The sequence below is a fragment of the Acanthochromis polyacanthus genome, chromosome 9 (genome assembly GCF_021347895.1).
Source record: "Acanthochromis polyacanthus isolate Apoly-LR-REF ecotype Palm Island chromosome 9, KAUST_Apoly_ChrSc, whole genome shotgun sequence".
In the NCBI taxonomy this organism is placed as follows: Eukaryota; Metazoa; Chordata; class Actinopteri; family Pomacentridae; genus Acanthochromis; species Acanthochromis polyacanthus.
The window spans coordinates 8489919-8512668 of record NC_067121.1 but is presented as its reverse complement, the minus strand read 5'-3'; the positions used below and the strand labels follow the sequence as shown (position 1 = coordinate 8512668).

Sequence of the window (22750 nt, the reverse complement as noted above, 5' to 3'; positions counted from 1 at the left end):
GGGTTTTGTGGTGAGATAAAATGAAATAAAATAAAGTAAAAAAAATAAGCTTGATAAAATGAAATAGATGAAAAAACAAATATTATAAAAATAGAGATAGAAATGTGTTTAAAAACAGACCAAATGCAAGAAAAACAGAATAAGAAATGATAAAAAAATTAAGTGAACTGTACATTAAATTGACTAAAACATGCAAATAGATGAATAAATAGAGTAGTTAACAAATTAAACAAATTCTAAGAGGAAGTAATAAATCAAATCTATCAAATCATTCAAAAGCCCGACTTAAGCCGAGTCTTGGGTCATTTAAGCTAAGTCCAGGTTTCATTTTAAGTCACTGAAGAGAAGGCTCTTCACAACATAGAATAGAATAAAATAAAGTTTTATTGCCATTTGCACGGGTGCACTACAGTACAGGTGTACTGGAATTCTTCGCAAGTTTTCTCCAGTCAGTTTATATGCAGGAAAAAATAAAATAACCCATCCAGTGCAGGTCGAGGCAGATGGACCCCTTTCCAGAGCCTGGTTCTGTCTGAGTGTTTTTTTTTCTACCTATCCCGGGGGTTCTTTAATTCCTTCCAAGGGCAATTTTTGATTATTGGGTTTTCTTTTCTCCGTTTATATAATTCATAAGGTCTGTAACTTACTATGCTAAGCGCTTTGAGATGACATATGCTGTGAATCTGCACTATAGAAATAAAACTGAATTGAAAGCAAAAGGTAAGAGTAGCAACAATAACAAAAAGAAATACAAAATTACATTATGAAATAAAAATATATACACATTATAAAAAGAGCACAACAAAATAGACACCCTTCGAAGTAAATTGCATATATTTTGTGGTGTTCAGATGTTACATTGCACATGTCCAAGTCTGTCAAAAGGAGACAACTTCAGGTCAAGCCTCAATAGTTTCCAATTCAGTCATCCAGACAATTTGAGATGGGCCCCAGTTCGCAGTATTTTGTGATATGCGTCTGTAAATATCTCAGTTATCACCCACTTAAAGTTCATTAGAGGAGGATTTGGAGTCTGTGTGAACTGGGAAGTGTAATTAGTGGTATCAGCCTTGCTATAATCTAAAAAACTGACTTCCTGCAAAACTTATCAGCTTCGTTTTTTTTAATGATTTAAATTTTACACCACTGACCTGAAACAAACAGTGAAAGGCAGCTCGAACAGCCTCGACTTGATGCATTTAAACTACGGGGTTTGGTGCAAAATAAAGAATTGACAAAGGCAAATTGTCATCCTTGCAGCTCTGAATTGCTGTGCTTTTCTACTTTACTGCAGTATGTTGTGGTTTGCATCTGAAAATGTCTCCCTTAACCCCATCACAGGAGGATTTGGAGTAGGTGTGAATCAGAAAATGTGACTAGTGGTTCCAGCCTTGCCATAATGAGAAACTGTCTTGCTTTAAAACTTTCCATTATTATTACTTTTTAAATTTGCAATGAGTGATATAGAACAGTGAAATGAAGCCCCAAAGACACACAAACAGCCTTGACATGATGCATGTAAAAGACGTGGTCTGGTGCAAAATACAGAATCTACAAAGGCAAATAAATATCCTTGCAGCTCTGAATTGCAGTGCGTCTCTAATTTAATGCAGCATTTTGTAGTTTGCATCTGAATAAATCCACTTTATTGCTCATTTAACTGCATCAGAGGAGGATTTGTAGTCTGAGTGAACCAGGAAGTGTGACTAGTCGTTTCAACCTTATAAAAACTGATTTGCAGCAAAAAAAATATTTATTTTATTATTGTTATTTTTTTTAAGAAATTACACCACTCATCTGCAAATACTGAAATGCAGCTCAAATGAGACACAAACAGCCTCGACCTGATGCATTAAACGACACGGTTTGGTCCAAAGTACAGAATCTACAAAGGCAAATAAATATCCCTCCAGCTCTGGATCGCAATGCATTTCTAATTTAATGCAGCATTTTGTGGTTTGCATCTGAAAAATCTCCCTTATCGCTCTTTTAACAACATCGCAGGAGGATCTGGAGTCGGTGCGAACCAGGAAGTGAGCGGCGGGGAACCGTGTGGCTCCTCCTCGACGCTCTCCGACGTTAAAGCGACTCGTCGCTCGACATTTCGGGCCACTGCATCATCAGCGCTGACGTGGGAACTACGTGAGCGCGGACACGCGGCGTCCACCCACGCTGTCACCGGTGACGAGTCACACGACGTCAAAAAAAGTTCGGTAAGTCGCTGCAAAGCTGTCGCGTTTCACCCTCAGCGGCCAGGAGGAGGATGGCGCCGGAAAACGACGTTCTCCGCCAAAGTTTTGCATCAAAAGCTTCGATTAGCCGAGAAACATGGGCAGAGAGAGAGAGAGAAAAAAAACCCTTCTCGCTTCCTCTCTGACTTCACCGAGCTGCGTCAAGTTCACAACCGGAAGCGCGTCTCTTCAGTATAAAAGCAGATGTAGGAACTTGCTCAGACGCTGCTCTGCAAAATTGCACATGCAGGTCTCAGTAAGAGAGCAATGAGATGATATAATTAGATTAGTCAACAAAAAAACAGTAAAAGTGTAATTTGATGTCAAATTTGTCAGTTGAATAACTTTAGAAAACTGTTTGAATGTGCTAAAATCAGACATCTGCAATGTGAGCAGTATTAATGGTACATGGAAATATGTAATACTTATGCAGTACATGCATCTGAGAGGAATTAGAATCATTGACACTTTTAAACAGCCCTTCTCTTTAGTTTTTTAAAATTCACTTTGCATTTTATTTTCTCAGTCAAAATGCAAAGAATTCCACTGATTCCTTTTAAAAGGTGCTATATAAATACAACTAGATTTGAGTTGATGCAGTATGAATACGATGGTATGAACACGCCGAGTATATAAATGAAATAAGATTTGGGTAATGTAAGTGTGCTATGTAAATACCATATAGAGAAACATTTAAATAAATATAAAAATACGGATAAATGACGGCATGAACTGCATAATTAGTGCATATGCGATGCAACCATAGTGACAAATTCAATAAGGTGACAGTATATTAAAAGAAAAGAAAACAAAACAAACAATAGAAGTACAATTGCTATGATGTATTAGTAAAAAATAAACAAAGAGAAAAGTAAAAGAAAATAGTGGCTATGATGCTCAAGTAATGAAGTAATATTGCACATGTGATAAAATATTTCCCACAATACTGAAGCTGATGTGCATACTATTGAAGAAGTAATACTGCAAATGATATTGATGTTATTGTTCAGCTTTAAAGGTTTCATATTGTGAAACTTTTCTGCAATTTTTTCAATATCTCAAATATCCCCACAGTGTGTCTTTCAGTTTTTGTGCTCAAAATACTGCAAAGATGGTTTATTTCACTCTGACTGTATAATTTCTTGCTTTCTGGCTGTTCAAATGTTCTGTTTTGCTCTGAGAACCAATGAGATGCTGCTGCTGTTCCCGCCCCCTTCAGGAAGAACGGGCTCTCTGCCTCTGTGATTGGCAGCTGGAGCTGTCAGTCACAGTTGGAGCTGGATGACTATTGGTCAGTTAGGTGTTACTGTACAAATGGGTCAAATTCTTATTCATTTGTAAAACTGGGAGGCTCAGTGGCTGTAGGAGGGTTTGAGCTACTTTAGCCTTTATTTTACACCTTTAAATTTTTAATGTAACCCCAAAACATGGAAAAAAAGATTTTCATTTTGTGGATAGGAATTAAAACCGCCATATAAAAAAGACAAACAGTCAAGACTTTGAAATTTACTCCAAATTTTTATTGTATGAACAATTTTTTTGATGGTTTTTGTAAATAAAAAGCACAGAAGCACAGGAAAAACAGTTTAGTTTATTTGCCAAAGAGAAGTTGATTTTTCTTCCAGTCTTTGCATAATTTGTTCCAATTGATCTGTTCTCAGAATATTACTTAAAAGCAAAGAATGCATATAAATATATATGTATATATACAGTTTGTGCTTGAAAGACATGAGAAAAGAAATAAAAAAAATTGTGTTAATAAGTTGGATTTATATTTACAGTTGTGATCAGAAGTTTACATACATTTGTAAAGAACATAATGTCATGGCTCTCTTGAGTTTCCAGTTATTTCTACAACTCTGATTTTTCTCTGATAGTGATTGGAACAGATACTTCTTTGTCACAAAAAACATTAATGAAGTTTGGTTCTTTTATGACTTTATTATGGGTTAACGGAAAATGTGACCAAATCTGCTGGGTCAAAAATATAAATACAGCAATGCTAATATTTGGTTACACGTCCCTTGGCCATTTTCACTTTAATTAGATGCTTTTGGTAGCCATCCACAAGCTTCTGGTTGAATCTTTGACCACTCCTCTTGACAGAATCGGTGCAGTTCAGTTAAATTTGTTGGCATTCTGACATGGACTTGTTTCTTTAGCATTGTCCACATGTTTTCAATGGATTTTAAGTCAGGACTTTGGGAAGGCCATTCTAAAACCTTCATTCTAGCCTGATTTAGCCATTCCATTACCTCTTTTGATGTGTGTTTGGGGTCATTGTCCTGTTGGAACACCCAACTGTGGCCAAGACCCAACCTTCAGGCTGATCATTTTAGGTTATCTTGAAGAATTTGAAGGTTATCCTCCTTCATCATCCCATTTACTCTCTGTAAAGCACCAGTTCCATGGGCAGCAAAACAACTCCACAGCATAAAACTACCACCACCGTGCTTGACGGTAGACATGGTGTTCTTGGGGTCAAAGGCCTCACCTTTTCTCCTTCAAACATATTGCTCGGCATTGTGGCCAAAAAGCTCGATTTTTGTTTCATCTGACCACAGAACTTTCCTCCAGAAGGTCTTATCTTTGTCCATGTGATCAGCAGCAAACTTCAGTTGAGCCTTAAGGTGTCGCTTTTGGAGCAAGGGCTTCCTTCTTGCACGGCAGCCTCTCAGTCCATGCGATGCAAAACACGCTTGACTGTGGACACTGACACCGAAGCAGCTTCTAATTCTTGGCAGATCTGCTTTTTAGTGGTTCTCAGTTGACTCTTAACTAGGGATGGGAATTTCGACTAATTTCTGAACCGACTAGTCGCAAATTTTATTTGCGACTAGTCGGTTCGGAAAACTTGCAATTTAACCCTTTAAGCGCCAAAGTCGCAATATTGCGACAAGCAACATTGCTGAACATAACAAGCCATAGCTTAAAATATACTGCCTCATGTGCCTCATGTACTGTACACCAGGAGATGGCGGACATCTGGAACTTCAATCTGAGCATCAGTTGTGGGCTTGTTTTCATTCAAAGTTTTGGAGTTTACAGAGTTTGAAAACCGAGGAGACGAGACTCGCCGTCGGAGCGTATCAGAGTGCAAGACGGCACATTTTAGAGTGAGAAAACTCACCATACCGAGAGGTCTGCTCAACGCTGACAAAGTACTTTGGCAAATAATGGCTTACTCAGATTCTGAAGAGGAATGTTCACCCTCTGATGAAGATGTTCAGTCGTCCACTGAGACAGAAAGTGCCACTGCATCTGTGCGTAACGGCAGCAGGTCGGTGCGCCATGACAGTCCACAAGCAGCACATGCTGGAGCCGATGCTTTTCTTCATGGGGTCCAGAGTGGCAAGAGGGGATGTGGTGGGTGTAGCTGAAATGGTCAAAACACCGCTAATGATGAGGGGGATAGTGGGGGTTGAAAAAAAACATGGAAATAGCAGCAGACGCGGGAGAAAATGCACTGATAATAACGATGGCTGCAGTGGCGTTCACAGCCCCATCGTAAATGATGATGATGATGGCTGGGTTTGCTTGACAGATGAGGAAGAGTTTCACAAGTGGATCAGACATTTTGATAAGCCTGTTGGGCATCGTTGAGAGAGCCATCAAAGGAACCATAACTGATTTAATGAGCCATTCGCAGTTTCACTGTACCGGCCGTGTGTACTTAGATTTGCATGGCTTAATCTTTGAGACAAGCATATGCAACTGGCAGGATCAACCAGGTAGCCCAGACAGGACGAGCGTGCGGTGCACGCCCAAGCGTAGAGCTGCATGGCGGCGCCCAGTCGGGACCGGGGGAAGGGAAGCGTGGCTGTGCCCGGGGGGGAACGGACAGGCTGTGTAGGTTTGGAGAAATGAACGTGTCATCTGGAGGTCGACCGCCCCCTGCTACGTATGCGTGTGAGGGGAGGGGAGGAGGAGCAATTCTCTCCCTGGTTGCTCTCAGCCTGTTTACAAAGAAGCCGATGAACAAGAACAAGGTGCATGATGCTTAATGCAGCGTTTAACCGACTAGTAAAATACTAAACGTTTAATAAATGAGTAGGCGGTTAAACGATTAAACGACTAGTTGCGCACATCCCTACTCTTAACCCTCCTGACCTATTTTCTCTCAGCAGCAGGTGATAGCTTGCATTTTCTTCCTGATTGTGGCAGTGACAAAACAGTGCCATGCACTTTATACTTACAAACAATTGTTTGCACTGTTGCTCTTGGGACCTGCAGCTGCTTTGAAATGGCTCCAAGTGACTTTCCTGACTTGTTCAAGTCAATGATTTGCTTTTTCAGATCCATGCTGAGCTCCTTTGACTTTCCCGTTGTAGTGTTTGTGGGCATTTGTATCCACTGAGCCCTATTTAAATGGCCTCAGATAAGTAACCAGCTGTGGTCACTCATAATCACTCACAAGAAGTTAAGAGGCAATGAAGCTCATTTCATTGACACAACTTTCTAAGTCACCAAAATTGCTAATTCATGTTGCTGTATGTATATTTTTGACCCAGCAGATTTGGTCACTTTTTCTGTTAACCCATAATAAAGTCATAAAAGAACCAAACTTCATGAATGTTTTTTGTGACAAAGAAGTATCTGTTCCAATCACTCTATGAGAGATTTAATGAGCTTTGCAGTAATTCTGAATACTGAGTTCTGGGAATTTCCAGGGTAATTTCCACTTGATTTCATGTTTGCAGTTGGATAACATCTTTAAATGTGATGTTTCACTGTTTCAGTAGAAGTAGCATGCTAAAATAGTCAAAATATTTTAATGAAAATGTGCTTTCTGGCTGGTGACTGTGATGCTGCCCAACTCTGACATTCAGGGACTCTAGTTGGATCCATCTCCTAACCGGTAAATTAAAAACAAATCCTTTATTACTCAGATCTCTACAGCTTTTCTCTGCTGCTATTTTGCCTCCTAGAATCAGAATCTAATTAGATCACATCTGAGTTGTAACAGTCTCTGTCTTGAAGTGTGAAAACATGCCTAGAGTTCAGTCTGCCAGCTCCGCCCGATGGCTGCAGCACATGACGAGCACCAGAAGACAAAGTTATATAACACAAATTTGTCACAAGCTGAATAAACAGTCAGTCTCACTGGAGACCTTACGACAAATCATCCCGACTTGCGCACACAAACTGGCAAATAAATCGAAACACGAGCGTCTGTAGCACAAAGTAGAAAGGAACCAGAATATAATGGGAGTTCTGTCTAATGCTCCTATAGAATTACTCGATTATCTTCTTGCATTAGTCTTCTATCGGATTGAAATGTGACACTATTTGTTCAACTCACCATGTCATTATTCTGCACTTCACTGCAGTGGAATTAATGTTGTTATTTCTGCTTCTCTGCATGCAGCCGTCTGCCGCTTTCTTTGCTGTCACACGTGAACTGAATTGTACTGAATGAGAGTTGTCCAGTATTAAAAGAGGATGTTTTTAAGTGGCAGTGCAGTTCTTTAAAACTAAAAACTCATACTTCCAGGTATGAGAAAATGAAAAGTCTCCAGGTTAAATGCTAAATGCGTCTGTATGGTTCAGGAAAGGCTGCTTATCTGAGGTTCGTCCGTGACTCAATATCCTGTTTCATACAAAACCAGCGTCAAATGAACTCTGGGGGAAAGTTGAACACGGTCATTTGTTTGTGATTTCTGAGAGTAATGTCGGAGAGGAAAACATCTGCATGACATTTCATGGCTTCGGTAATTTTGTTAATAATTTGCTTGCGTGTCTGTTTAGGTAGCCGACTATGGAAACCTCAGTATCGTCTCAGCTGGACAGCAGTTTGAATGATTCGGTCACAGATGGAGAAGATAACCAAAGTGAAACTAGTCCGTCTCCTGCAGACCATGATCAGGTATTCACACACTTTGTACTTGAATTTCAGCAGTTTAAAGCACTACTTCAAACTTTGCATATTTGCAAAGAAGTAGTCTGCATGGAGGCTTAGCCTGTGGGTCTAAATGTGGGTCTAAATGTCTTATTTGATGCCTGCAGGAGTTGCTGGCTGCAGAGTCTTCTGGTGTGACTGTTGTCCAGCTGTCCGACGGTCAGACGGTGCAGGTTCAAGGGGTCATCCAGGCCCCTCAGACATCGGTTATACAGTCACCGCAAGTCCAGACCGTCCAGGTGAGGATGCAAGCTGAGAGAACACAGAGAACAGGCCGGGTAGAATGTGTGATGTTGGATGTCGGCGCCATATATGGAGAGCAGGTTATGTAAAAATATCTGCATGAGATGAGTAATGGGGTCAAAGTCAGTAGGTCATCCGAGAGCAGTTAAAAAATAAATCTCAGTCCTGTTAGTGCATGCTAAGTCTCTAGTTTGTCAGTGAAAACCTGCTGATCAAGTCGGATCTCTCAGCAGGATTTCATCAATCAGACTTTATTTATACAGCACTTTTCATACAAATAAAATGCAACACAAAGTGCAGTAAAACAATGCAAACAACCCCCACGGTAAACTTATTAATAAGGAACCAGATGAAATAAAACAAGATAAAGTAAGCTCAATAAATAAATAAAATAAATAAAATAAAATACATATTATTAAAATAGAGGTAGAAATAAGGAAGAAAAACACAATAAGAAATTATTAAAAATTAAGAAAATAAGTAAAACTGTACATTTAATAGAGTAAAATATGTCAATAGGTGAATAAATAGAGAAGTCAGTGAATGAAATTAATTCTAAGAGGAATAATAAATAAATCAAATCGATCACAATCCTGACTTAAGTCAAGTCTCAGGTCATTTAAGTTAAGTCCTGGTTGCATTTTAAGTCACTGAAGACAAGGTTCCTCAAAACGTAGAATAAATTAGAATTTTTTTGCCATTTGCATGTGTACATTACAAGACAGGTGCACTGGAATTCTTTTGTGGGTTTTCTCAAGTCAGCTCTATATAGTGGAAAAAAAATAAAATAAAGGTAAGAGCAGCAGCGATAAAAAGGAGAAATACAAATATGTATTCTAAAAATAAAATATGTACACAATATAAAAATAGCACTTTGTATAAAAAAATTGATACCCTGAGAAGTAAATGGCACACATTTTGTGGTGTTCAGATGTTATATTGCACATGTCCAAGTCATCTCGGAAGGAGACGACTTCAGGTCAAGCCTCAATAGTGTCAGTTTCAGTCATCCAAGACAAGCCTCTAGTTACACCTCTTGTTATTTGAGACGGGTCCCAGTTCAGTCGAAGCAGACCTCGAGCAAAAGACCAAGTGAAATATCAACTCCTCAAGTCCAAAAGACATTCACAGAAACCTTTTCACTTTATGTTTGGTTTAATAGTTGACATATTGCTGTCAGAGTGAATGAACTTGTAGCTGCAGTGTGTAGGAGACGCTCTGCAGGGTTTGTGGTTTGCTTGCAGTGCATCTGTTAATAGGATTGATGTGAGCAGCAGGAGCCGAGGTTTAAGCTCATCAGTCTAACCTTCACATTCAGGTGGCGTTGTTGTGTCTGGGCAGGCCGACGTATCGCACAACACCGAGCTGGGAGGTGACACTGTAGCGCTCACCGCAAGCAATCAGATTACTTCATTAAATATTGTGGTGTGGACGACATGCATGAGGTGTTTGACTCTTTTCAGCGCTTTAGCAAAGATCTTTTTTTCACAGGTGCCGCTTTATTTGCAAACCAGATGTTCCTTTGTCATCTCCTGTTATAAAAGAGACCGAAAAAGAGATCAAATCTGTGAGCTGCACATGCACACCACAAGGTGGTTTTGTCGCCCGATTTCAAAGTACTTGGCACTTTCTATCAGTGAGTCTATCAGTAGCAAGACTGACTGAAGTTTCACAGTAATAATTACATTCTCATTGAAATAAATCTGTGATTCTCACAGTACATCTCTGTTTGAGCAGCTTTAATAGTAGAACTTTAATAAGTGCAATGTTCACTTCCCTAAATATCGTTGAATATTTGAGTAGTACTGCTATGAGAAGACTGGAAAAGAGATTAAATTTTAGTTCAGTTCAGTGCACTTATATTTAGATAGAATTAATTTACAGCGTATGTCATCTCGTGGCACTTCACATAGTAAGGTACAAATTTTAAGTCTGTGAGCTGCGCAGACAAATGGCGCACATGTTCGCCGCAAAGTGGTTTTGTCGCCTAATTTCAAGGTACTTTATCAGTGAGTTCTATCAGTAGCAAGTCTGATTCCTGGTATTGACTGAACTGTCACAGTATTAAGGAAATAAATAAATATATATCCTGCATCACTAACTTTTTGTTTTGACAACTTCAACAACTAGAATGAGCTGCATAAAAGACATTCTGCACTCAACTCTAAATCTGTGTGCAAAGCAGCAGATTCATTTCTTGCTTTCAGAGCATAAACCTGACAAGCACGGGCCTGACCTCAGCCCTGTTACCACTAAATGGATGCGGACACGCCTCAGTTTAACCTGCTGCCTTTGTCTGGTGCAGATATTGTCCTCTAACAGCACCAAAGCAGCCTTTTGTGTCTATAACATGCAGCCTTTATGCAGCAATGTGAGTCACAGAGCCTCCTGACTGATGACGCAGAACCGGGTCAACTTCATATGTGTTGTTACTCCAACAATATGACCTGAGTGACAAAATATAAACAGATTTATTTATGCTACAATGAAATGATGTTTGCAGAGAGGAGGGTGGTGATTCTTGAATTCACAAATAATTGTGCAGGATGTAGAAATGAGTCAGTCAAGACATGCAAAGCGTTTAAAAGATTAAGGCTTGAAGACAAATGTCCTTCGTTGACGTCATGCTTGTCGTTACCAATACAGTTTGACTACAGCTGGTGTCTCACAGACCACTAAAAGTCTGTGAATGAAAACAAACAACTGCCTCTGTAAAATTATTACGATTCCAACGTTTTAAAAAAGAAGTTTTGTGAATTATGCACTGTATTTTTTTTAAATGCTGCCTGTATTCTGCAGATTGCCACCGTTGCAGACCTGGAGGAGGACGAGACGGTTGCAGACGTACAGAAGAGACGGGAAATCCTCACTAGACGTCCATCCTATCGGTGAGAAGACGTCAACAGCAAACCGGAAAGTGGTGTGTAAAGTGTCAAGTCCATGTGGAGTCACTTTTGTGGAATTCTGTTGTCCGGCAGAAAAATTCTTAACGAGCTTTCGTCGGATTCGCCGGCAGTTCCTAAAATTGAGGAGGAGAACACAGAAGATGAACCGCAGCCCATCTCCAGCACCACGTCGGCATCAGCACCGACGTCCATCTACCAGACCAGCTCCGGACAGTACAGTCAGTAACACAGCAGCAGTTCGCCCACTGTGGAGTTCATTCTGCTCCAAAACATACAGTTATGAAGTTTCCTCACTGTGTTTGTGCACTTCTAGTATATGATTCATTCTTCAAGAGAGTACAAAGATGTATTTTCCTTTCTGAAGGCTTCACATGTTCAATAAAGCAGCACAGTTGGCTCCTAACTAACTTAAAATCTAATCAGGAATCTAAAACTGCACCACTGTGGCTGCACTAATTCAGAATTTGCTGGAAGAAAAGCAACTTTTTGACCACATAGACTGAATATTTCTCCCTGTAGTGGTCATTGACTAAAAGCTTTACCTCCTAAAGCTTTAAAACAGAAAAATTGTTCCACTGCAGCCAAATTACAGCTATACTTTGACCCTGTGCAGTTGCGATCAGCCAGGGCAGAGCCATCCAGTTGACCAACCCTGGAGTCGAAACCCTCCAGGGGACCCAGACCCTGACGATGACGAGCTCTGCAGCCCCACAGCCTGGAGCCACCATCCTGCAGTGTGCAGCTCAGCCGGGAGACTCCCCACAGCAGTTCTACCTCCAGGGAGGACAGATGCTCATCCAAGGTGAGGTGCAAGTCATTTTGAATCTAAAACCGCATATGAAACACATTTAAAAAGATGCAGTCTTGAATTTCCAATGTGTCTACTTCTCTGAATTTTCTGTATCATTGAAGCACATTCATTTTTGTCACAAATAGCAATGATGCATTTTGGTTCTTTCTCAGATTTATTATAGCCATTCTAGACAAAATCTGCTGGGTCAAAAATATACATACAGCAACTTGAACATAAGTTTTGGTGAAGCAGAAAGCTGTTGATCAAGTTTTCTTTGTGGCATGACCTTCTCGTTAGTGACTACAGTGGACTACAGCTGGTGACTCTTCTGAGCCCATTTGCTACACTCTTTGGAAATTAAAGAGAGTGCTGATAATTCAGTTTTTTCACATTTTCTTGCAGCACCTCACAAATTTCTGAGGAACATCCTTCCATCCCTGTACAGCGATAAGATGTAAATTCTATGTAGTTGAAATAACAGTCTGTTTGCAATATATTTGACAATGACAATCCCCAAATGAAATCTTGGGATTTAATTCACAATAAATCATAGGATTTAGTAAATGTACAGGATGCAACCTTGTCCAAGGGAGAGAGCGACAGTCCTTCAGCAGTGCATAATGGTGCAACATTTATGATTCCTGTGGGATTTTCCATGAACAGAGCAGAAAAATCTAATGTAATCTATCAATGACACGTCAACATCTTTGACACCTTCCTTATCAAGAACTTCTTGGAGTTCATCTTTTACCTCTGACAAAGGTGCTGCCACATTTTGAAAGCAGTTATTTGTTGTAGGTGAGGCTGTGGAATCACTAAGACTAGAGAACGAAGACTTCCTCTGTAGATTTTATTCGCTGTGCATGAAAGCTGCTCCACCTCAGAGTTTTTCTTCATCTTCTTACCCAGCTTCTCCTGAATCTCTGTGATCCCACTCAGCCTCAGTTTCCTGCTGGGATCTGATCCACTGCTTCTGATCTACAAAACTAGTTCAGTAAAAATCTTCTCACATCTCACTGATCTCAGCGATTGAGAGCTTAACTTCTCCTGAAGGACCTTCGTGTCTTTTCTGTTGTCTATGGATGGACCAGAATTAGCAAAGTCTCCAGAAGTTCTTTTCGCATCTCAGTCTGTAAGATTGTACTGCAGCTGAGATTTTGACGTGGTTTCAATTCATGAAATAGTAATAAACAATGAATCATCTTGAAATGAAATTAGGATGTTCTCCTGAACCTTCTCAGGTTGATAAGCTGATATTTTTCAAATTTAGTTGAAGCTGTTTGCTTTTTTGCCCAATTACGGACACCAGAAAGCTCATCTTCAGGTCCTGCATGACTTTAATCGTCTTGGAGTTCCATCTTTTTCATCTCCTTCACTATAAACCTGCTAACATGGCGGTTCAGAGCCCTGTTTGAAAGTCTGTCTATACTTGAGAGCAGCTGTGAATTTTCCCTTTTCATCCCAGAAGCTTTGAATGTATTTTGTGCAGTAGCTGTGTCCACAGAAAAAAGGCCCGGAACCTTCAGCAGATCCAGACAGATCAAACAGGAAAGCATTTCTGTGTCCAAATAAATTCCTTACCCTGCTTTCATAAATTACATAACACAATTTCTTTCTTTCCCACATTTATTTGGTGTTTAGCTGCAGATAAACTGTGTGCTCTTGCATCTGCCCTCAGTTGTAGCTTGGAGCAGGAAAATGTCTGAACAGAATGGAAGTAGTTCTACCTAAGAGAGCAGTTTGTGCTCAGCGGCTGTTTAAATTATGAACTGAAGTTACCTAGATGCATACATTCACTGACTTTTACCTTAATGCTGGTGGAGACAAAGGAAGATTTCATTCATATCTGATGATTTATTTGAGGAAATCAAACCATAAACACAAAAAACCCTCTGAAACCCGTGCATTCCCTGTTACAGACATCTACAAACATTTACTTGTTTGGCTGCTTTTTTTTAGTTTAGATGCAGTCATTTGAAGCACTGTTGCTTTCAGAATGAAAATCAAGCATCTTTTTGAGATAACACTTTCTGTCAAAACTTCAAAAACCAAAAGTTGTTGGAATTTAGTAGAACCTGAAGCTAAATTCAGGCTTGCAGTTAATGACAAAAACATGACAGGAACACAAAAACCTCATGTTTTATCTGAAGCCTACTATTTTTTCTAATGCATCCGCATTGGACTTGACTTTTACTCACTGCTGGTTCTTTTTATTGTATGTTTTTATCTGTAGTTGTACAATATGTGGCATGGATATTTTTGGGCTTCAAATTCTGTATTCGTTCCTGTTTAGATTTTGCAATCATTGATAACTTCTGCCAAATTCTTGTTTCTCTTGGTACCATCCAATTTTTCAGTGCTGTTACAGCTGCTGCTCAAACTAGCGTTATTTATTTATCTGGTCTCGGTGTTAGTGGGACACAGAACCCCATTTGTGTTTGCTGTTTGGTTCCTTTCAGCTGAAGACTTCTGTAGTAGCTGCAGAGTTTAGCAGCAGAGCTGTTGGCAAATCGTGGTGATAAACGCAGTGTGAAGTCTGAATAACTAATCTGGGCTCACACCATGAAACTTTGTTACTATGATAATTAGTAAGAGTGTCAGAATTCCTCTATTTTAGCAGCATTTGCTCACTCACAAGTGATTTATGTCAGCTTAGTTTGATGTCGCTTCTTTTTTTTTTAACTTGTTTTCTGCTGGATTATTCAAGTTTTTTAGTGCTACTTAGAAAGGTGTTGTTTTTTCAGAAACATATTGAGAATTTTCTTATTAAAGAGACATCGGTCAACTGTTTAAAACAACAGTGTATTATGTGCATAGTGTCTGAATCTTCTCTCATTGCCCTTAAGGGATTTTTGTGCCTGTGTTTCGTATGTTGTTTCTCCAATGAGGATTTAAAATGTGTCTCCTGCCAATGAGCGGCATGTTTCTGGTATTTGTAGAGAATTTTTCCAACTGTAAGTGCAGCAGTTTTTATACACAGGGAGATATTTCAGATTTTTAATTACTTCCAAGGTACTTTCGCTTCATGCATTGTGAAACTAAAGATGAAACTTGGTGTGAATAACTGAGCTCAGCCATGACATCTTTAACAATGTTCTTAGTCAGTAGCAGCATCAGAATTCCCCTTATTTAAGCAGCACAAGTTTCCCTTCAAGTGATAATTATCAGTATACCTAGGCGTTTCTTATTCATTTTTATTTTTATTCTGTTGGATTATTCATGTCTTTGGGTTCTAGTTTGACAGTTGCTGTTTTGTCAGAAACATACTGAGGATTTTCCCATCAAAGAAGCATCAGTCAGCTGTTTGAAACAAGTTTATATTGTTTGCTGTGTGGATTTCAAATGTATTTCCTGCAGATACAGTAAGCAGGAAGAGCAGTGGATGTTTGAATTCATTTTATGCAACTTCTACTTCATGCATGGTGGAATTGCAGTGGAAATTTGGGGTCTGAATTCAGAATTTTTGTAATTTACACAGAATTGGTTCACAAGTATTAAATATGAGTGTTAGCTTGGTGTCCCTTATTCATGTGTATTTTTATTATTATTTGTGTTATAACTTTGGATTGCTGGGTTTTATGTTCTGTTTATATTTCTTAAGGTCTGTACGTTACTATGCTTACTGCTGCGAGATGACATACGTTGACCAGTATATAAATAAAATTGAATGGAAGATTCTAGTTAGAAAGCTAGTTGTTGTTTTGAGGATTTTCTCTTTGGTTGTTTTAAAACGGCAGTCTTTTCAAAATACTTTGTGGATTTCAATTGCTTGAGTTATAGTTGCAACATTATTAAATGAGCTCTACAGTTTCTGTAAGAGCAGCGGAATTTTTAATCACTTTTACACTATTTTTACTTCATGCACTGGGAAATTGCAGCTGAAACTTGGGGTCTGAATTCTGAATTTTCCCAATTTAAGCAGGATAAGTTCACCTAAAAGTATTAAATGTCAGTGTTAGCCTAGAGTCTGTTATTCATTTGTATTTTATTATTTGTGTTGTTAGGTTCTAGTTAGAAAATTGTTGTTTTGAGGATTTTAAAACAACAAACCTAATCTTTTCATAATACTGGCTGGTATTTTGTGGATTTCAGTGGCTTGAGTTGTGGTTGCAACTTAAATGATGTGAAAAAAAAAAAAAACCTGAGTTGTCTCCACTGCACCTCACACAATTTCAATCAGAGAGCTCAACAGTTTGCATGGCAGCCACTTGGGACACAATATCCTCTTGTTTGTTGAGCGTCTCTCTAGTTGCGTCACTAGGGCTAAAAATACGAGCCCTCCACTAGCACCCTCCTCCCTGCCCGCCTGCAAGCCTGCCTGCCCGGCTCACTTTGTGTTTCTCTACTTCAGCGTCTGATCCGCAGGGGGGGAGGGAGGGAGGGTGGGAGGAACTCTAATCCAGGGTGTTTTACTGACTTCAGCGGGCAGGAGTGATGTCATTGTGATGTCAATGCCTGTAATTGTAATCGGGCTGCAAAGTTGACGAGTGACCACTCAGAGAGATACACAGAGAGAAGAAGCCAGAAGGAGAAAAGTGGGGAGATATCTAGTAAAGCAGGGAAGAGAATAAGGGCAAGAGGAGTGTGTGTGCTTTTTGTTTTTTATTGTGTGCTGAGGTTGTCTTACTGCCGTGGTGCTGGATTATTGGAAACAAGAGATGGCTGTAACCGGGGATGAGACTGAGTCAGGTACAGTTTTTACGTTTTATTCTGAATGTTTTCTTTTAAGGGGGATGTTTGTGCATGTGCTGTTTGAGGATTTCAAGTAAATCTGCAGATACAGAAAGCAGTATGTTTCTGAGATTTGTAGATTATTTATCCAACTGTAGGCAGAAATTTTAATCACTTTTGTGCTACTTTTACTTTCATGCACTGTGAATTTGAACATGAAACGTGACAATTTAACACAGGAAAAAACACTGTGACAGTTGAGGGAGGAGGAGGGGAAAAACAGATCTAACAAGTCAAGAAGCGTTTGGATAGTGTGCCTGTTCCTGTTATTCAGTATCCCGCTGTTAGACCCACATATATGCGCTCGGTTTGCTCTGTGAACCGCCACAGTGGTTGTCAGGCAGGCAGGGAGGGAGGGAGGGAGGAGAGGAGGGTTAGGAGTAAAGGGGGAGGGTGTGGGGTAAGATAGTTGTCGGTTTGACGTCACTCCAGTTTCCTGGAACAGAAGCCAGGCAGGGAAGAGAGAATGCAAAACGGGCAAGTGAGACGCACACACTGACGTCAGCGGCAGCCCGAGTCACTGTGTTATCACAATGAGGGAGGAACAGTGTGTGTGTGTGTGTGTGTGTGTGTGTGTGTGTGTGTGCACCTGCTGTGCGTCTTTCTGAATGAGTGTGTGTTTGTGGACGGCCGAGGGAGGGAGAAGACGGCAGAAAGTTCTCAGGAACAAAGTGAAAAAGAGAAGCTGAAACCGTATGAGACAGCAGGCAGAGAACAGTTAACAGTTGAGTCATCTAAGTGATGACTCAACTCAGACAGCGCACAAACCACATCCAGACAACTGCTTTGCTTTTCTTTTCTTTCTGTTACGGCTTTTTCAAGAATCGGCATCGCTTCTCGTGCAATAATCTGCCAGTTATCAGTAGAACACAGATAAACGGCTCTCATGTGAGCGTTGCTTCTTGACAGCTATGGCAAGTGTGGGTATGAAAGAGCTATTTTATCCACATAAATTAGCCAAACCTGCTCTTGAATTACACATATATATACACAAATAAATGAACCCAGCATAATATTAATTGATGTTAATGTTTGAGTGTATGTCCCAGGCATGTCAGAATCCAGAACCTGCACTGCATTAAGCCTCAAAGTCATGTGTGTTGACCAAACAATAATACTATAGTTAAATAAGTGTGATGCCAAAACACAGCTGGAAAGCTCCACTCTAACTGACCAAATCTGTATTTTAGTTCCTGTGATTATAGCACCAATCCTAATGCATGAATTGCTAATTCATGAGTGCAAATTTGGAACCAAAATCGCTCACATGTGGTTCAAAATTCAAAACAAAATCCTTCTGACACCTGTTGTGCAGCTCCGAGACTCCTACATGTAGAAAAAGTTTGAAAAAGTTGAAAGTGTGACTCTTCATTTCTGCTTTAAATGTGGAAATAACTACAATTCAGGGTATTTTAATTCACATCGTTTAGCTCATTCTGCAACTTTTCATCGAGGTGACTGCACGTTAACGTCTTACAGGGCCGTAAATGGAATAAACCATTTTTTCAGATCCGATTTTTCGACAAGTTCGGTCATATAAGGACAAATACCTGCTGGCAGGAACAGTCATGGTCAGAGGAAATTCAGCTCTTAAGGTCGGAAGGGGAGCGGATAAGCGCTGTTGGCTGTAGTCGCTGCCTGATATCCTCCGATGAAATACATGCATGTCTACTGCATTTTGAAGAGGAAAACATCAAGAAACAGACAGTGGGATTGAATCAGAAAGTTGATAAAAAAAAAAGTTTTGTATTTTTTACAAAATTTTAACACTTGTGTCCATCTTTGCCTCCTTCAGCTGCCACAGGAGACATCCCCGCGTACCAGCTGCGTTCGCCCAACTCGGGCCTGGCTCAGAGCATCGTGATGGCGGCGTCACCGGGCGGCATGCAGAGCCCATCGTCACAGCATGCCGAAGAAATCACCCGCAAGAGGGAGGTCAGACTGATGAAGAACAGGTAGGAGGTGGTGCCAGAAGCAAAACATGGTGACTGAAGCTGTGGGAGGTTTTCTGATCCGACATGAAAATAAATCACTCTTTAACCCTCATGTCGTCCTGAGGGTCAAATTGGCCCATTTTAAAGTTTGAAAATGTGGAAAAAAATATATTTTGACAGTGAAACTTCTGATGTCCACATTTGCAACATTTTTGGGAAATTTTTGAACATTTTTTTGGTGGAAAAAAGAAATGCTAAAAAAGATGTTTCTGAAGAACATTCACAAAAAAATCAACCAAAATCCAGCAAATTCGGCTGGATTTGGTTGATTTTTTTGTGAATGTTCCTAAAGAAAATATTAGAAATTTTGCTGATGTATGTAATCACTTTAGATATTTTTAGGATTTTTTTGGAAGATTTTTACTATTTTTCTTTAATATTTACAAGAACTTTCTTGCCATATTTGAGGGATTTATTATATTTTTAAATAAAACTTTAAAGGGAAACTTTTAAGGAATCATTGGAATTTTCTCTCTACAGGTTTTGTAAATTTTCTGAAATTTTGGGAATTTTCTTGCTGAATTTTTGGATTGTTTTTCAGACAAGGAAACAATATTTTTTGGTGCAGGAGGGTTAAGGGATCACTGAGAAAAGGAGTCGATACGCTTATGTTAATTGTGGAATACATAAAGAATGCACACGTCATTACTTGACCCTAAATGTTTGACTCATGGTGTATTTCCTGCTGTTAATCTGGAAAAATGAAGTCCTGCAAGTTCTGAATCACATTTTGTGCTTTCAATTTAGTGATTTAGGTTTGCAGTTATGTTTTTTGTGATTTTCTGATTCATGTGCTGAAATGAAAAGACTCAAGTGTGTCATCACTGAATTAGAAACTTCCACAGAACTCTGATTCCGACAATCTGGAGGTTGTTCACGCTTTCTGGCAGCCAAACTTACAACTAGTGCAAAGGCCAAAGCTGCAGCATGCTGCTTTTGTAGATGTTCAAATATGCCTCTTGATTCTTCGTGTTTGGTGTTAAAATGCTGCAGCAGGTGAATAAACGGTGATCTGGAAACATATGGAGATAAAGGCGGAAGCCAATGAAAGCTGAACTGGCGCTCATGCAGTTGAATTGTGCACAGCTTGCATTTTGTCTGCGACATTTTCATCCAGAGACTTAAAACATATTTTCCTCCTCTTTTCCTCTCCAGGGAAGCAGCTCGCGAGTGCCGTAGGAAAAAGAAAGAGTACGTCAAGTGTCTGGAAAACCGCGTGGCCGTGCTGGAAAACCAAAACAAGACGCTGATTGAAGAGCTGAAAGCACTGAAGGACATCTACTGCCACAAAGCCGAGTAGCAGCGGTTCGCTTGTGGTCATGGGCTGAAGACAGTTTACAAAGTGCTGCAGCGGAAAAGCAAAAAAAAAAAAAAAAAAAAAGAGAAAAAAGAAAGAAGACTCTGAAACAAAAACTGCTTTGACCGTCTTTGTTTCTCTGCTCACTCAGACCTGATTTACGCCAAAATTCAGAAGTGTCGTGGGGATTTCAAACAGCTTGCCAGTTTTTGCTCTCGTTCTTATCTTGTGCTCTTTGCATGACTCAAGTGTTAAACGCACTGCGCTTGCTGTTGCTGTTGTGCACGAGGCGAGGCCAGCCAATGAGAGCCAGTCCAAGAAGTAGTAGAAGAAGAAGAAGCACAGGAAGAGCACATACAGGTGCTTCCTGAAAATGTGCCGCCGCTCGACTACAGCGAAAAAAAAAAAATCAAACCTCCATGGGGGGTTAGCCAGGTCTCGCTACCAGCAAGTTTCCAGATGAGGTGCACACGAAGCTCCGCAGATCCACCAGCAGCTGCAACAAGGCAACTCCAACCATGTTTACCTGATGTCGTTTGTGTTGTTTACGCTTCTGTTTGGTCGTTGCATTCCTTCACGTGGAAACTATTTGAGGAGAAATTTCATCAAGCGTTTAGTCAGTGAAGTGATTTCCTGGATTTCCTCATTTTCAGTTTGTTTAATTGTCACAAACAAGCAAAATAGAAGAATTCGACATGAAAATCCTCTTTATGTTTGAGGTTTATGCACATGATGAATGAATTATTTGAATCAAGTAAGCAAAGATATTTTATTTTTCATGACTGAAGTAAATTAATCACGAAGCGGAAGAACACAGTTGTTCTTTAGTCAAAGCACAGAGTATATGGAGTGTCAGTACGGATGATATTTAATTTTCTATTAAGAAATATATGAACAACTTCATATATTATATATTATATATTATATTATATATTATATATTCATATATTATAACTTCAAACTTAATATATATTCTACCAAACAAATGTTACCTACTGAGTAGTCGTATGAAGAGATGATTTGCTTGTCATATCTTGAAAAACAACCAATTTATAGAGGGATATTTTACATTGATGCACAGCTCCAAGAATAACAATTTTGCTTTCCTGGCAAGCATCACGTTTGTTTTAGAAATGATGGATATCCACTTTTGAATTAAACTGTACTTGATTACGGCTTGATATTAAAATGCTCTGTTTAAAGGGTGATGCCAATTTCTTTATTTTTTGTTTTTTTAAAGACATTTTATTTTAAATATATATATATATATATATATATATATACACATATAATATATCGACTTGTGTTCATGTTTCTGGTGATATTGGAAACCGCCCGCTTTCTCTGTTTCTGTTGATGTAGTTATTGAGTTTTGTTCCGGTGATTCTATTTTATTAACACGCATTATTTTATGTTCAGCACGTAGAAAAGAATAACAGACCCTGACGTACACTTCGGCTGCCAAAGCTATTTAAGAAACAGTTTGGTATTTATCTGCTGTTTAGCTCAATGACAACAGTGTGAGTCATCCTGTCTGCAGTCTCGATATTTACCAGCCAAATACCTGTCGTGGTTCGGATTTTCAGAGGAGCACCCATTCTACTCAAGTCTAGAAAAACGCATGTGATGCTAACATTCAGGTTTTCTTCGATATCCGGTGAGGTGGATTTTGTTTCTGCAGTTGGTTTTTGCTGTTTTAAATGGCTCCAAATTTTACCAGGTGTTTTCTTCTCCGTGTACTTCTTCGTTTGAATTGTAAAACTATTTTTTGTTTATCTAATAAAATAATCAAAGTTGACATGGAGTGTGATTTTTTTTGTTTTTGTTTCACCAATGCAATGCCACAGCCAGCCTTTCTGTGTTTGTGCATTTAAAGTTGTGCAAAATGAATTTCTTCCTCTATTTTCCTGCTAAAAAAAGGTGCTCAAGTCCTGTAATTTCAAACCAGAGTGCAGGACCATTCTGTTAATTAGTTTTGAATTGGTTTTCCACAGCTGAAGAGGGGAACAAATGTAGTGACAGAGACAGAATAGGCTACAGTAGCTAGCAATAGAGTCAAATTTTGTGTTCAGAGGGAGGATTACAGGTTTTGCAATATTACTTTCACTGCCAGAAGACACAAAAGTTCCACCCATCAGATTTGAATTTACTTTACAGTAAAGCCTCACACAGTCTCTCGGTGCAGAAATTGGAGCATATTTGTACAAATTTCTGAGAATTACTAGCATACCGATACCAAATCTTCAAGTTCTCAATGACATTACGCTGCATTTGTGACCAACAATGCGCAAAGCTGCCCAGAGTACAGTGTGTCAAGGGTACAGCAGCTAGCAGTACGATAGCGCCTATAGTGGACAAACCTCGGAGAAGCTCGGCTTGCAGAGGAAGGATTACAGCCTTAAAAAGAAACGACTGACGGTGAAGCATATGCCGTAAGTATGCATCAGCAGTGTTGGTGTAATTACTCTTGTTGACAAAACATGGAGACGCACTGCAGCTTTAAATAATATCAGGAAATATTATTGTATTACTACTACACATATATAAAAGATGCATGTAGCAACAGTGATGTCAGCCATCTTTCGCAGCCTTGAGCTTGGCGCTTAGTCATTAACATGTTGAAACTGGACTGATAACTCGAGAAAACAACATTATT

The 22750-nt window shown here is 39.5% G+C and overlaps 1 protein-coding gene across 2 annotated transcripts; it reads left to right on the top strand.

Moving 5' to 3' along the window:
• Positions 1-2057: 2057 nt before the first annotated feature.
• Positions 2058-21892, top strand: LOC110966635 (cAMP-responsive element modulator-like). Of its 2 annotated transcripts, XM_022216070.2 has the most exons (8): positions 2058-2213; positions 7980-8097; positions 8238-8369; positions 11173-11261; positions 11352-11497; positions 11893-12081; positions 18599-18758; positions 19953-21892. In XM_022216070.2, exons 2-8 carry the CDS (start codon positions 7990-7992, stop codon positions 20095-20097), a joined length of 969 nt encoding a protein of 322 aa, XP_022071762.1. In that variant the 5' UTR covers positions 2058-2213; positions 7980-7989; the 3' UTR covers positions 20098-21892. The 2 variants fall into 2 exon arrangements, with proteins under 2 accessions (XP_022071762.1, XP_022071763.1); XM_022216071.2 differs by lacking the exons at positions 2058-2213; positions 7980-8097; positions 8238-8369; ... (1 more) ...; positions 11352-11497; positions 11893-12081 and adding an exon at positions 16475-16761.
• The last annotated feature ends 858 nt before the right edge of the window (positions 21893-22750 follow it).